Consider the following 13,669-nt stretch of genomic DNA (forward strand, 5'->3'; position numbering starts at 1 on the left):
CAAGTTTTGCCCGATTAAATATCACTGACGACATAGTCTAAAGAAAACAAATACAGGCAGGTAGGCTATGCTGCCCTCTGTTGAAGAATTAATGTTTTACTCAAGAAAAACATGTCAATTGGAATTACATTATAGCCTATTCAAAACAGACATGATAATGCATAACAGAAAAACATATTTAAGGCTCACGAAAATGATTTACCTTTTAATCATCAAGCCACAAATTGTAATTATGTGAATCATTTCCATGCCAGTGATGATGTGCTGCAGGCCTAGTCAGTCATCAATACTACATAATATCAAGGCATTCTTCATTTTACAAATTGATACATGAATGAACGGTCCGTGCACTCAGAATCCTTGGGACGTCCCTACCCCATTGAAGTTTACAATGGTAAATGTACGGGTTATGGTTAAGGAATGGTTATGGTTTGGTTGGGGGATGGGTAAGGATAGGGGTTAAGGTTAGGGTTTAGGGGTATGGACGTCCCAATGATCCCAGATAGCAATGACCTGAATCAACGCTGTCAGTGCTGCTGCCGAAGTTATCGCCTTCTAGCATCAGTGGCCTGTGGATGGCGGTAACCCGGTGACTGTCATCATTTGTCAAAGTCGATACATGAAACACTACCTACCTGTAGGGCCTTAAGAAACACTTTTTTGCCATGCAATCAGAGTGACTATAATCCGAATAAATTGGATTTTCTCTCAGACAACCGACCATTTTCAGGACTTGGATTCAATTATTTTTCTCATTTGACTTTCAAACGGTGCGGATATAACGTTAAATCATGGAACGCTAAAATGGAGAGGAAGAAAAAGGTGTTGGTATTTGAGTAAGTATTGCCTCAAGTCTTTGTATTCATTTGAATAGTAGTTTAGTTATACTTAACTAAAGCACATACTTAAACTATTGGCAAATAGGACCTCTATTAAATTATGTCAAGTAGTTAAAGTTGAAGTACTAAAATATTGATGTGTTTGATAACTTAGTAAAACAAAAACATGTAATTTTCCTCCACATACTGTAGCTTCAGACTTGACTTATTAATTAATGATAACATTAATTAATACATAGCTCCCCCAGGATGATATAGATTTCATCACATGCCAGGTGAACTCAAGAGATTATTCTCTGTGTGGCAGAATACAAATGAATGGACCTTTTTATCTCCCCTTTACATGTTTTCTATTGGACTGTATTGTCTCTAGTTTTCTAATGGAGTCACAATCATGTTATTGAACTGTGCCTTTTATACATTTAGATAGGTTTTTTTCCCATGTCAAAGTCTATTTTCAGTCGTGACAAACTATTTGTCTGTCCGTTTCTCTATTATGTAGGTGCTATTGTGACTGTGTGTGGCACAATAGCTTGTGTGTATTGTCTGTGTGCGTGTATGTTTATTGTCTGTGTATGTGTCTGACCTTTGCTCTCTACATTGTACCCTGTTCTCCAGCACAATCTCTCTATGAAATTAGTTTTCCTACCTTGAAAGTATAATATTACCATTAAACATTTTTAGACCAGAGGAAAGAGTGCCTCCTACTGGCCCTCCAACACCACTTCCAGCAGCATCTGGTCTCCCATCCAGGAACTGACCAGGACCAACCCTGCTTAGCTTCAGAAGGAAGCCAGCAGTAGTATGCAGGGTGGTATGCTGCTGGCAAATAATAATAATAACCCATTTTTGTTATATAATTCAATTTTGTCAAGCACATACATAGCTTTGAATAGCATCTAAAATTCTAACACAAAAAGAAAACTGACAGAACTAATTGAATCACAATAAAAAATAATGAACTGTGATTTTTTTTTAGCAACTGATAAGAATGTTGACACACTTTACATAAAAATGCCTACATCAAAGACAGTACAGTATGAAGATAGGCTAGAACTGCTTCTCCAATGTTGGGTGGCTAAACTCATGCATGAAAACCAATGAGGTACTTACTGTATATAAAACCTGGATAGCTGCTATGTATTGGCCATTGAGAGGCTTTGAAACCACCGGTCAACGTTATTGCCACTCCTCAGTAGGAGCAGTCCTCCAATGGAATGAAAGGAATTCTACACTATTCCAATGAAATATTTCAAGGACAAAATCACATGCATTTAAGTATTCGTTTGTTGTAGTGGGGACAGTAACATTAGTAATCTCTAATGTTTAAATATAGTTATATATTTTTATTTGTACTCTTAGCTCACATAATATAATTTTAGAGTATACATTAATATGTCTGTAATATAATACACGTGGCAAACACAAATGTAGACATTAATAAATGCATTTTTTTTGCTTCCAAAATATTTTACACCGGTGAGGGAGTGACAAAATGGAGGCACGCAGACTAAAAACACCGCTCTCAAAACGTATCTAGTGTGTATATAAATCATTGGAACACATCATCGGGTCACGGAAGTCTCCCGCCGAATTGCGCATGTGCTGGCGGTCAACTCAACCGTACTCCTTCGATATAAAGTTGTTTTTGACGAAAATGAAAACCTGTCAGTTTGTCACGTTCACAAGGTTGGCGTAATAACATGTTCAACTACTTAAGACATTGGCTCGATTCTAGGTTATGCCCAGTGGTGGAAAATGCACCCAATTGTCATACTCGAGTAAAAGTAAAGATCCCTTAATAGAAAATGACTCAAGTAAAAGTGAAGCAGTGAAATACTACTTGAGTAAAAGTCTAAAAGGATTTGGTTTTAAATATACTTAGGTCTCAAAAGTAAATGTAATTGATAAAATATACTTAAGTATCAAAAACTTTTACTTTTACTTCACTACATTCCAAAATAAAATTACGTACTTTTTACACCATACATTTTCCCTGACACCCAAAGTACTCCTTACATTTTGAATGTTTAGCAGGACATACTTTTTTTCTAATTAACACACTTATCAAGAGAACATCCCTGGTCATTCCTACTGCCTCTGATCTGTCAGACTCACTCAACACATGCTTTGTTTGTAATTAATGTCTGTGTTGGAGTGTGCCCCCGGCTATCCGTATACATTAAGGCAAACACAAAGTAGCCAACCTTTGCTTTGATGACAGCTTTGTGTGCAAAGGGTGGCTACATTGAAGAATCTCAAATATAAAATATATTTAGATTTGTTTAACACTTTTTTGGTTACTATATGATTCCATAAGTGTTATTTCATCGTTTTGATGTCTTCACTATTATTCTAAAATGTAGAAAATTGTAAAAATAAAGAAAAACCTTTGAATGAGGAGGTGTGTCCAAACTTTTGACTGGTAATGTATATAATTTATATATTTTTTTTTGTATTATTATATATATTTTTTATTAACAACATATCAATACAAGAAGTACATGGGGGAACACAAGTATATATAAAGAATATACAAAGGACATTTGGGCTAGGGGGTACAATATCACATTACACCTCAAGGGGCATACACACACTCAAAAGTCGAACAGCTTTTTTGTTGGTAGAATATTTAGTTGTCTTAAAATATAGTTATTTTTGTAAGGTAAGAACAAGTGGTGTTTTTTTTGTAAATGTACATTTGTGAATATGAAATTTGGCCAAAAGAATAATGAAATGAATTTCATAAAATTGTTTCTACTTATTTCTATCGTAGGTAAAGAATCCAAGCAGTACGTCTCTCACATTATTTTATAGTTGCAATGAATGTATCTGTCTGTTCCACGGTCTGTTGTAGTCCTTGGTTCAATAAAGTTTCCAGGCTTCAAACTTATATGTGACGTAAATTTCATGCGCATAGAAGCCACACGTGTTATGTTTTCATGGAGGTGGTTGGTAATCTGCTTCGGTAATTTGTAAATCGTAATATTCCAAAGGAATCACAATTTAAATAATAAGCGATCAACAACACCAGCAAACATGGGGAAGAAACTCAAAGTTGGAAAGACCAGAAAAGATAAATTCTACCACTTAGCAAAGGAAACGGGTAAGATCTATAAACGCAGAGAACTCATCGTGCTATTAGCCTAATTTAAATGGGCTAACTAAATCAAGTCCAAGTTAATTAATACAGTAGCTAAACAGTAAGCTAGTTGTACTATGTGCTTTTGAGTTTAAACAGATAATGTATATGTAACGTTAGCTATCTAGCTATTGTTGCTCATCAGGGATTGGGTACCCTTGATCATATAGCCATCAATATTCAAGATCATAACTATCTAGAGAGATAATGTAGCTAATTGGCTTCTCAGGATTGTGATACTGATAGTTGAAGCCAGCTGGATCGTGTAGCATTGAAAACAGCTGGCTAGTAATGTAGAAATGACATTGTCTGGTTATATATGTGTAATACTCTCGCTCTCCTCTCCCTCAGGATATCGTTCACGTTCTTCCTTCAAGCTTATTCAGCTGAACCGAAAATTCCAGTTCTTACAGAAAGCCAGGGCTCTGGTGGACTTGTGCGCTGCTCCGGGTGGTTGGTGGGTACAGTAGCTATCTGCATCGCGTGTCACATGATCTCAGTATACTCTCATACGCTACTGACTGTCAAGTCTTACTTTAGCATGCTATTTGATTTGTTAAACATCAACATGTCCTGTAGTAGGCCTATGAAATAATTGTTGTATCTTGTTTTATTTATTATTTTTGTCAATATTCTTTCTCTCTGTCATACCCATACCCATAGGTTACAGGTGGCGTCCAAGTTTATGCCTGTCTCCAGTCTTATTATTGGTGAGTCAAACCTCGTCTCAGGCACCTCTAACATATACCTCTAACATATACCGACTAATGTGTTCCGTAATACTTAGCCGACATCTTTAAAAAAAAATAATCCCTGTTGCAGTGCTGTTATAGTTAGTTGATGATGTCATTGCGTTCCTATCTCCAAAGGTGTCGACTTGGTCCCAATCAAATCTATCCCCAACGTGGTCGCCCTGACAGAGGACATCACCACAGAGAAATGCCGGCAGGTAGGTCAGAGGTCAAATTAGTGAGTCTGTTATTTATCCATAACAGGTGTTTTAATGTAGTTCATCACAGTACAGTGTTGACAGAACTCCCATTGAATTTTCTAGGACAGTATTCTCCGATGCACTGTTATATGCGTTGGTAACTTCATCATACATCACCAAATTGTGACAACTTTTAGTCCAAAGAGGACCGTGTTTGATGTAACTGTTGTTTTGGCCAGGCTCTGAGGAAGGAGCTCCAGACATGGAAGGTGGACGTGGTCCTAAACGACGGAGCTCCAAATGTTGGAGCCAACTGGGTGCATGATGCCTTCTCTCAGGGTAAGTAATGCACTGATAACACCTTTATATGTAAACTGAGAGGGAATAAGCTTAACACCACGTTTGTCCGTCCATCAGCTATGTGGCATGTTCACTCTCATAACATTTGTACAGTAGAAATGCGTAATAGATTAACAGTAAATGAATGAAATTCAAAGGTAATAAATCGGTGTCAAGGGGCAGATCACAATCTTTGTCTTTACTCGAACCCTCCTCTCACCCTACCAGCTCATCTGACCCTGATGGCTCTGAAGCTGGCGTGTGACTTTCTGGCCAAAGGAGGCACGTTTGTCACCAAGGTGTTCCGCTCCAAAGACTACCAGCCACTGCTGTGGATCTTCCAGCAGTTCTTCAAGAAGGTGCAGGCTACCAAACCCCAGGCCTCCAGAAACGAGTCGGCTGAGATCTTCGTCATCTGCCAAGGTGGGTTGGTTCACCCCGACTCTCTATAGCAGTGTTGGAAAAGTGCCATTGATTTTCATTGAGGTTTTTCCGTTCTGATTGGAATTCCTATTCACTTCCTGAATTGACATGGAATTGACTCCAACCCTGCTCTTTAGCACCAGGTATCTAGAGTAAATTGAGAAATATATACTTTGGGTTTATTGTGGTAAATGTTGGTCTTGTTGAGTAACTGAGGATGGGACTTCATTCCATTTCAGGCTACCTGGCCCCAGACAAAATTGACAACAAGTTCTTCGACCCCAAACATGCTTTCAAAGAGGTGGAGGTCCAAGCCAAGGCTATCAAAGACCTGGTCCCTCTGAAGAAACCAAAGGTGTGTGTGTGTGCACCTGTGTGTAATTCTTTACAGTGAAGTCTTCTGAATGAGCAGACTGTATATTTTAGTGGCTTCATTCATTCATGATGTGTTTCAGGCAGAGGGATACACAGATGGTGATCTGACCCTGTATCACACCTTCTCAGCGACCGCCTTCCTCAAGGCTGACAACCCTGTGGACTTCCTGAGCAAAGCCAACGAGGTGAGACGCATCATACAGAACTTTACAATGGCAGTCAGCATTGATAGCAAGTTAACTTGCTGGCTAGCTAAACCACATTTAGCTACGATAGCATTTCTGTCTCTGAGCAGATATTAATATTGTTTTTATTGGGGTGTCCCTCCAGATCAATTTTGACAACCCTGAGTTGGAGTCTCACGAGGCCACCTCTGACGAGGTCATAGAGTGTTGCCGTGACATCAAGGTTCTGGGCCGCAAGGAGCTCCGGTAAGCCAATGAGATTGTTATACTGTAATGATAACAATACACTGACTTCATAAAGTGTTTTTTTATAGACCCAAATACGTGCTGCAACTCAAGTCTCGCCGTCAGCCCTCCTATGGGACTCTCCAATGACCTTTGCCCTCTGACCCTGTGTATGTATGTGTGTGTCCTCAGTCTGCTGCTGAACTGGAGGTCCAAGCTGAGGAGATACCTGGCTAAGAAGCTAAAGGATGAGGCCAAGCAGCTGGATGAGGACATCAAGTAAGAATCCTTTTAAACATTCCTTAATCTTTATATCTACAGCAAGTTCTATTGAGAGAGACTCCCAGTCCAGATTGAACCCCGTGACTCCCAGTCCAGTTTGAACCCCCGTGACTCCCAGTCCAGTTTGAACCCCCGTGAGTCCCAGTCCAGTTTGAACCCCGTGACTCCCAGTCCAGATTGAACCCCGTGACTCCCAGTCCAGATTGAACCCCTGTGACTCCCAGTCCAGATTGAACCCCGTGACTCCCAGTCCAGATTGAACCCCGTGACTCCCAGTCCAGATTGAACCCCTGTGACTCCCAGTCCAGATTGAACCCCGTGACTCCCAGTCCAGATTGAACCCCGTGACTCCCAGTCCAGATTGAACCCCGTGACTCCCAGTCCAGATTGAACCCCGTGACTCCCAGTCCAGATTGAACCCCGTGACTCCCAGTCCAGATTGAACCCCCGTGACTCCCAGTCCAGATTGAACCCCTGTGACTACCTAAGGCCCCTAGTAGAACAGATCCAGGTAGGTACCGACTCCACCTGGTCTTCTGTTTGTTCCCTCCATATTGTTTTACACCCATCCAGTCTGAACACATGAGAGTATCATGATTTGCCTATCTAGGGATTGGGCCTGATTTTGGTAGACAAGAATCTCTTTTACAAAGGTATGAGGTATGTCAGGTTCTAAATTAATATTATTTGAAGTTGCACATCCCATTATATAGAGCAGTAGGCATCAATAACATTGGCCTTTATTGTTGTGCTTGTCTGCAGACTGAGTTCAGGTGAGGAGGCAAGCGACGCAGAGGAGAAGAAAGAAGAGAAGAAAGAGGAGAAGGAGAAAAAGAAAATGACGGTGTCTGAAAAGAAGGAAGAAGAGGCCGAGTTGGAGGAGGAAGAGATGGAGCAGAAACTTGCCGAGCTGAAAGCCGAGGAGGTGGCAGAGCTGAGACGGTAAGTCTTTATACTGAGGAGGTGGCAGAGCTGAGACAGTAAGTCTTTATACTGAGGAGGTGGCAGAGCTGAGACTAAGTCTATACTCAACTGCTCAACTTTATGCTCTCTAATGCATATACCAACAATGGGATTTGATGGATCAATATAGAATAACTTCACTATTCACACATTACAGATACAATACACAAGTCCCAATAATCAATGTTCATTAAAAAGCCTTACTGATGCTGGCACAGTCTTGGTCTTGGTCTTGGTCTTGAGAGGTAGAGACCTGATCTGCAGCCTAATGGCAACTGCTTCCTGATTTTTAAGGGGGGGGAGTTATGATATCACAGATGTGCTATATTTCCTGTTTGTAAGGTGTGTTGACATGTTTGCTGGTGTATTCTGTGACCAGTGCTGTATTGTCCAATGTGAGGTGTTGTGTTGACGTGTGTGCTGGTGTGTTGTGCCAACCAGGAAGAAGAAGAAGCTTCTGAAGGAGAGGAGGAAGCAGAGGGAGAGGGTGGCACTGAAGATGGACCTGCCGGGAGTCTCCATCGCAGATGGCAACGACTCCTCCATGTTCTCCCTCGTTACCATTAACAAGGCCGCGGTAACACAGAGACCGATATGCATGCACATACACACACACCAATTGACCATGGACATGGTTTTGAATAGATTTTTAGAAAGGTCGTTCTTGTTTTATTTCTCATGATTGTGAAAAGCTTCACCTTTTCCCCTCATTCGTCCCTCTCCTAGGCTCTGTGTGAGATCACCAAGGGGGACATGAAGTTAGCTGATGCCATGGTGGAAGGGGAGGAGGACCTATACTTCTCTGACGACGGTGACAGTGACGAGGTCTCCCTGGTCTCTGACCTGGACGATGACGACTTGGATGAGATCATAGAGAAACAGAAGGAGATGGCCAAGGACAAGGCCGCCAAGAAAAAGTACGTCTTTCACTCAGTTTCTCTCTCTCTCTGCATCTATCTGTATCACTGCTTTTGACACTCAGGGCATTCCCTTTAACTTCACACATTAAATGACTTATACTCAATCCACTTTTAACTATAATAACTTCATAAAAATGTTGGCAAAACTGCTGTTGCAATGTTACAATTGTTTTTTTTTCAATGCTTGGTGTGTGTTGCAGAGTGTCCTTCAATGTGGAGAAGGAGGAGGAGGAGGAAGAAGAGGGGAGTGGACTGATAGTGGAGCTGGAGGGAAAGGAGGAGAAGAGGGACCGTGAGACCAGCATGTGGTTCAGCAAGGTCTGTAGTACACACAGTCACACACAACACGGTGTACTCACACAGTCACCCACTCACACACAACACACTACTCACACACGGTCACCCACTCACACACAACATGCTGTACTCACACACAGTCACCCACACAGAACACGGTGTACACAGTCACCCACCCACACACAACACGCTGTACTCACACAATCACCCACTCACACACAACATGCTGTACTCACACACAGTCACCCACTCACACACAACATGCTGTACTCACACAGTCACCCACTCACACACAACATGCTGTACTCACACACAGTCACCCACACAGAACACGGTGTACACAGTCACCCACCCACACACAACACGCTGTACTCACACAGTCACCCACACAGAACACGGTGTACACAGTCACCCACCCACACACAACACGCTGTACTCACACAGTCACCCACTCACACACAACATGCTGTACTCACACACAACATGCTGTACTCACACACAGTCACCCACACCCACACATAACACGGTGTACTCACACAGTCACCCACCCACACACACAACACGCTGTACTCACACAGTCACCCACCCACACACAACACGCTGTACCCACCCACACATAAACCCACCCACACATACATGCTCACCAACACGCTGTACGCGTCTACCCACTAACAGACGTCCTCATGCACATGGAGTACTTTTATAGTACCCTTGGTTCTCTCATCTCTGTGACCTCTGACCTTATGATGTGACTTTCTGATCCCCACAGGACATCTTCGCTGAACTGGATCTGGACGGAGATGCAGCGAGCGAGCTGCGGCAGACACAGATGCTACAGAACAAGGACCCTACAGGTACAGGATGAGTACAGCATCGCAATAAAGTGTCTTCCTCCCCTCCTGTTTGATAGGTGGAGATTCCCAGTAGGTGTCCACCATATTGCTTTCAGCCCAGCGGAGGTAAAAGGGAAGAGTCCACTTTAGACTGAGATTCGTCCGTAGTGAGAGAAGAGTGTTGGATGAACTTTTTGTAACACTTTTTGTTGTGTCTCCAGCCAAGGGGAAGAAGAGGAAAACCCCAGAGGAGCCTGATACGGCCCAGCCCGAGGGGGAAGAGGCGGGGCCTTCACAGGAAGCTGGGGCAGAGGGGGACAGCGACAGCTACTCTGATGATGACAACAGCAGTGACGAGGACGATGAGAAGTCAGGACTCGTGTCACATGACTTATTAAAGAATAGACTAGAACTTTTGTCCCATTTTGTCATATTGTTAACAAAATACCTTATTTTGTAGGATTCTGATAGCGAACAGATTGAAAAATGATTGGAGGAATTCTTTGATTTGAGATTAATATTAGATTGCACAGTCTTCTATTTGACCGATTCCAACAGGGGCAATGCTTGTAGACATTATGACTTGGCTTATGACCACAAGACGCACTTTCCCCGATCATCTAAAAGTGTAAACGTGTGTGTGTGGTCTACAGGAGTATCGCTCAGATGAAGGCTAAAGGTTCTGGCAGTATCCAAGGAGACGCAGACGGCGACGACTTCCAGGTGGTGCCAGTGGAGAGCACCAGTGAGTAAAGAGAACATGTCTAGGGTGCGGGTCTTAGAGTGACTGTTTAGACCAATGGCAAGATTTTAAGCGGTGTGTGTTTCCCCCAGGCAAGCGTGCTCGCATCATGAATGCAGAGGGTTTGGCCCTGGGATGTCAGATCGCGACCTCCAAGAAGAGATCAAGGGACCTGGTTGACGGCTCCTTCCACAGGCAAGATTAGCTGATTACTCTCTCTCTCTCTGTTTGTGTGTGTTCACTAATGATACTACTTATTTAGCCATGCAATGTATTATTTCTGTGTGACGATGTATGTGTTCAGGTTTGCCAGCTCGGAGGACCAGTGCGAGGTGCCCGAGTGGTTCGTGGATGACGAGAAGAAACACCGGAATAAGCCTATCCCCGTCACCAAGGAGATGGTGGAGGAGTACAAGGCAAAATGGAAGGAGATCAACGCCAGGCCCATTAAAAGAGTGGCTGAGGCCAAGGCCAGGAAGAAGAGGAGGGTAAGCGAGCGAGAGGGAGATGGTGGAATGAGAGGGTAGAAGTAGAGGGGGAAAGATAATATTATGAAGGGAAATGGAAGGGAGATGGGGGAATGAGGGTAGAGGAGGATGTTGGGTAAAAAGGTGGGAGAGGGGGGAATGTTGGGGGTAGAGGAGGATGTTGGGTAAAAAGGTGGGAGACTGGGGAATGAGGGTAGAGGAGGGTGTTGGGTAAAAAGGTGGGAGACTGGGGAATGAGGGTAGAGGAGGATGTTGGGTAAAAGGTGGGAGACTGGGGAATGAGGGTAGGGAGGATGAGGGTAAAAAGGTGGGAGAGGAGGAATGTTGGGTAAAAAGGTGGGAGACTGGGGAATGAGGGTAGAGGAGGATGTTGGGTAAAAAGGTGGGAGACTGGGGGGGAATGAGGGTAGAGGAGGATGTTGGGTAAAAAGGTGGGAGACGGAGGGAATGGGGTGGGGAAGGGGGAGGATGTTGGGTAAAAGGTGGGAGACTGGGAATGGGGTAGAGGAGGATGTTGGGTAAAAAAGGTGGGAGACGGGGGAATGGGGGTAGAGGAGGATGTTGGGTAAAAAGGTGGGAGACGGGGGAATGGGGGTAGAGGAGGATGTTGGGTAAAAAGGTGGGAGACGGGGAATGGGGGTAGAGGAGGATGTTGGGTAAAAAGGTGGGAGACTGGGGAATGGGGGTAGAGGAGGATGTTGGGTAAAAAGGTGGGAGATGTTGGGTAAAAATGGGGAATGGGGTAGAGGAGGATGTTGGGTAAAAAGGTGGGAGACTGGGGAATGAGGGTAGAAGAGGATGTTGGGTAAAAAGGTGGGAGACTGGGGAATGAGGGTAGAAGAGGATGTTGGGTAAAAAGGTGGGAGACTGGGGAATGAGGGTAGAAGAGGATGTTGGGTAAAAAGGTGGGAGACTGGGGAATGAGGGTAGAAGAGGATGTTGGGTAAAAAGGTGGGAGACGGGGGAATGAGGGGGAGGATGTTGAGGGTGAGGGTAGAGGAGGATGTTGGGTAAAAAGGTGGGAGACGGGGAATGAGGGTAGAGGAGGATGTTGGGTAAAAAGGTGGGAAGAGGGTAGAGGAGGATGTTGGGTAAAAAGGTGGGAGACGGGGGAATGCGGGTAGAGGAGGATGTTGGGTAAAAAGGTGGGAGACGGGGGAATGAGGGTAGAGGAGGATGTTGGGTAAAAAGGTGGGAGACTGGGTGTAAAGATGGAGGATGCAGCATACAGTATGTGACCTTTGTTTATCTTTGGTGTGACAGATGCTGAAGAAGATGGAGTCAGCCAAGAAGAAGGCGGAGGCCGTGGTCAACACAGTGGACATTGGTGAAAGGGAGAAGATGGCCCAGCTAAAGAGGTACAAATGCAACTTTACACCATCAAAACCTCTGCGACGACATGTACCACAACCATTTACACGGCTACATCTCTGGCAGTGACATGTCCCATTACAGTAGGACTTTACTACACCTGTGGCTAGCTAAATAAACTACCACTTTAGTCTACCTCTGGCAGTGACATGTACCACCAACATTTTACTTTACTTACTAAAGTCCCTTCTCTCTTCCGGTTTTTTAGTATCTATAAGAAGGCGGGCCTTGGTAAGGAGAAGAGGGAGGTCACGTACGTCGTGGCCAAGAAGGGCTCTGGTACCAAGAGGGTTCGTCGTCCGGGAGGTGTCAAGGGCCAGTTCAAAGTGGTGGACGGCCGCATGAAGAAGGACATGAGAGGCATGCAGAGGAAAGAGCAGCGCGAGAGAGGGGGCAAGAAAGGAGGGAAGGGGAAAGGAGGGGGGGGCAAAGGAAAAGGCAGAGGTGGTGGAGGAGGAGGATTTAAGGGTGGAAGAGGAGGGATGAAGGGTGGAAAAGGACGTCCTGGCAGGAAATGAGTAAAAGAACACAGCTCTGTCCCCTCCTTTTGTTTTCGGAGGTTAAATTAATTTTCCCCTCCATTTTGTATCAGAGTTGTCATAGGCAAGCTAAGATGGCTGCCATACAGTGCTACAGTGGAATTGTGGGCAACAGAACTTCCCTGGTGTACTTTGAGACCCTCTACCGAAACAGTGACCGCCGTACTGAAAAGCATGATAAAACAATACAGGTATCCTCCAATCTTTTGGGTAAATAAAAAGTGCTGTGTGTACATATTTCTATGAGAGGATGACGTACTTGCCTTACATCCAGTGTTGACTGAAGCTGTTTCAGTGCACACCCTGAACCACTGTAATAAATGGTTTCGATCAAGATTTCACATGAATAGTAATGTTTATTAAAATACATGTGCTTTCCACAGGTGTTCTTTTAAATCTTGTAAATACTGATTTCACAATAAATGTCTTGATGAAACAAGTTATCATCTGTACCTCCCTGATTCTCTTTTTTAAAATATTTTTTTCACCTTTATTTAACCAGGTAGGCTAGTTGAGAACAAGTTCTCATTTGCAACTGTGACCTGGCCAAGATAAAGCATAGCAGTGTGAACAGACAAAACAGAGTTACACATGGAGTAAACAATTAACAAGTCAATAACACAGTAGGAAAAAAAAGGAGAGTATATACATTGTGTGCAAAAGGCATGAGGAGGTAGGCGAATAATTACAATTTTGCAGATTAACACTGGAGTGATATATGGTCAGATGTCATGTACAGGTAGAGATATTGGTGTGCAAAAGAGCAGAAAAGTAA

General features: G+C 43.5%; 1 protein-coding gene across 1 annotated transcript; it reads left to right on the top strand.

The window, feature by feature from the left end:
* Nucleotides 1–3,746: 3,746 nt before the first annotated feature.
* On the top strand, nt 3,747–13,337 carry ftsj3 (FtsJ RNA 2'-O-methyltransferase 3). Its single transcript, XM_024422844.1, has 21 exons — nt 3,747–3,945; nt 4,333–4,438; nt 4,645–4,691; nt 4,851–4,930; nt 5,152–5,251; nt 5,480–5,674; nt 5,914–6,029; nt 6,130–6,234; nt 6,380–6,480; nt 6,652–6,738; nt 7,504–7,683; nt 8,146–8,281; nt 8,431–8,621; nt 8,825–8,942; nt 9,691–9,775; nt 9,976–10,123; nt 10,408–10,499; nt 10,589–10,691; nt 10,801–10,984; nt 12,248–12,342; nt 12,564–13,337. Exons 1-21 carry the CDS (start codon nt 3,879–3,881, stop codon nt 12,871–12,873), a joined length of 2,646 nt encoding a protein of 881 aa, XP_024278612.1. The 5' UTR covers nt 3,747–3,878; the 3' UTR covers nt 12,874–13,337.
* Nucleotides 13,338–13,669: the final 332 nt, after the last annotated feature.

Source organism: Oncorhynchus tshawytscha, linkage group LG06 (assembly GCF_018296145.1).
Source record: "Oncorhynchus tshawytscha isolate Ot180627B linkage group LG06, Otsh_v2.0, whole genome shotgun sequence".
NCBI classification, from domain to species: domain Eukaryota; kingdom Metazoa; phylum Chordata; class Actinopteri; order Salmoniformes; family Salmonidae; genus Oncorhynchus; species Oncorhynchus tshawytscha.

What these genes read in the sequence shown, in the direction of transcription:
- ftsj3 (XM_024422844.1), top strand. Translation starts at nt 3,879, where the DNA reads ATGGGGAAGAAACTCAAAGTTGGAAAGACCAGAAAAGATAAATTCTAC. An exon ending in TGTCTCCAGTCTTATTATTG is followed by an intron (nt 4,692 to 4,850) that starts GTGAGTCAAACC and finishes CTATCTCCAAAG; the next exon opens with GTGTCGACTTGGTCCCAATC. An exon ending in AAGATGGCCCAGCTAAAGAG is followed by an intron (nt 12,343 to 12,563) that starts GTACAAATGCAA and finishes CCGGTTTTTTAG; the next exon opens with TATCTATAAGAAGGCGGGCC.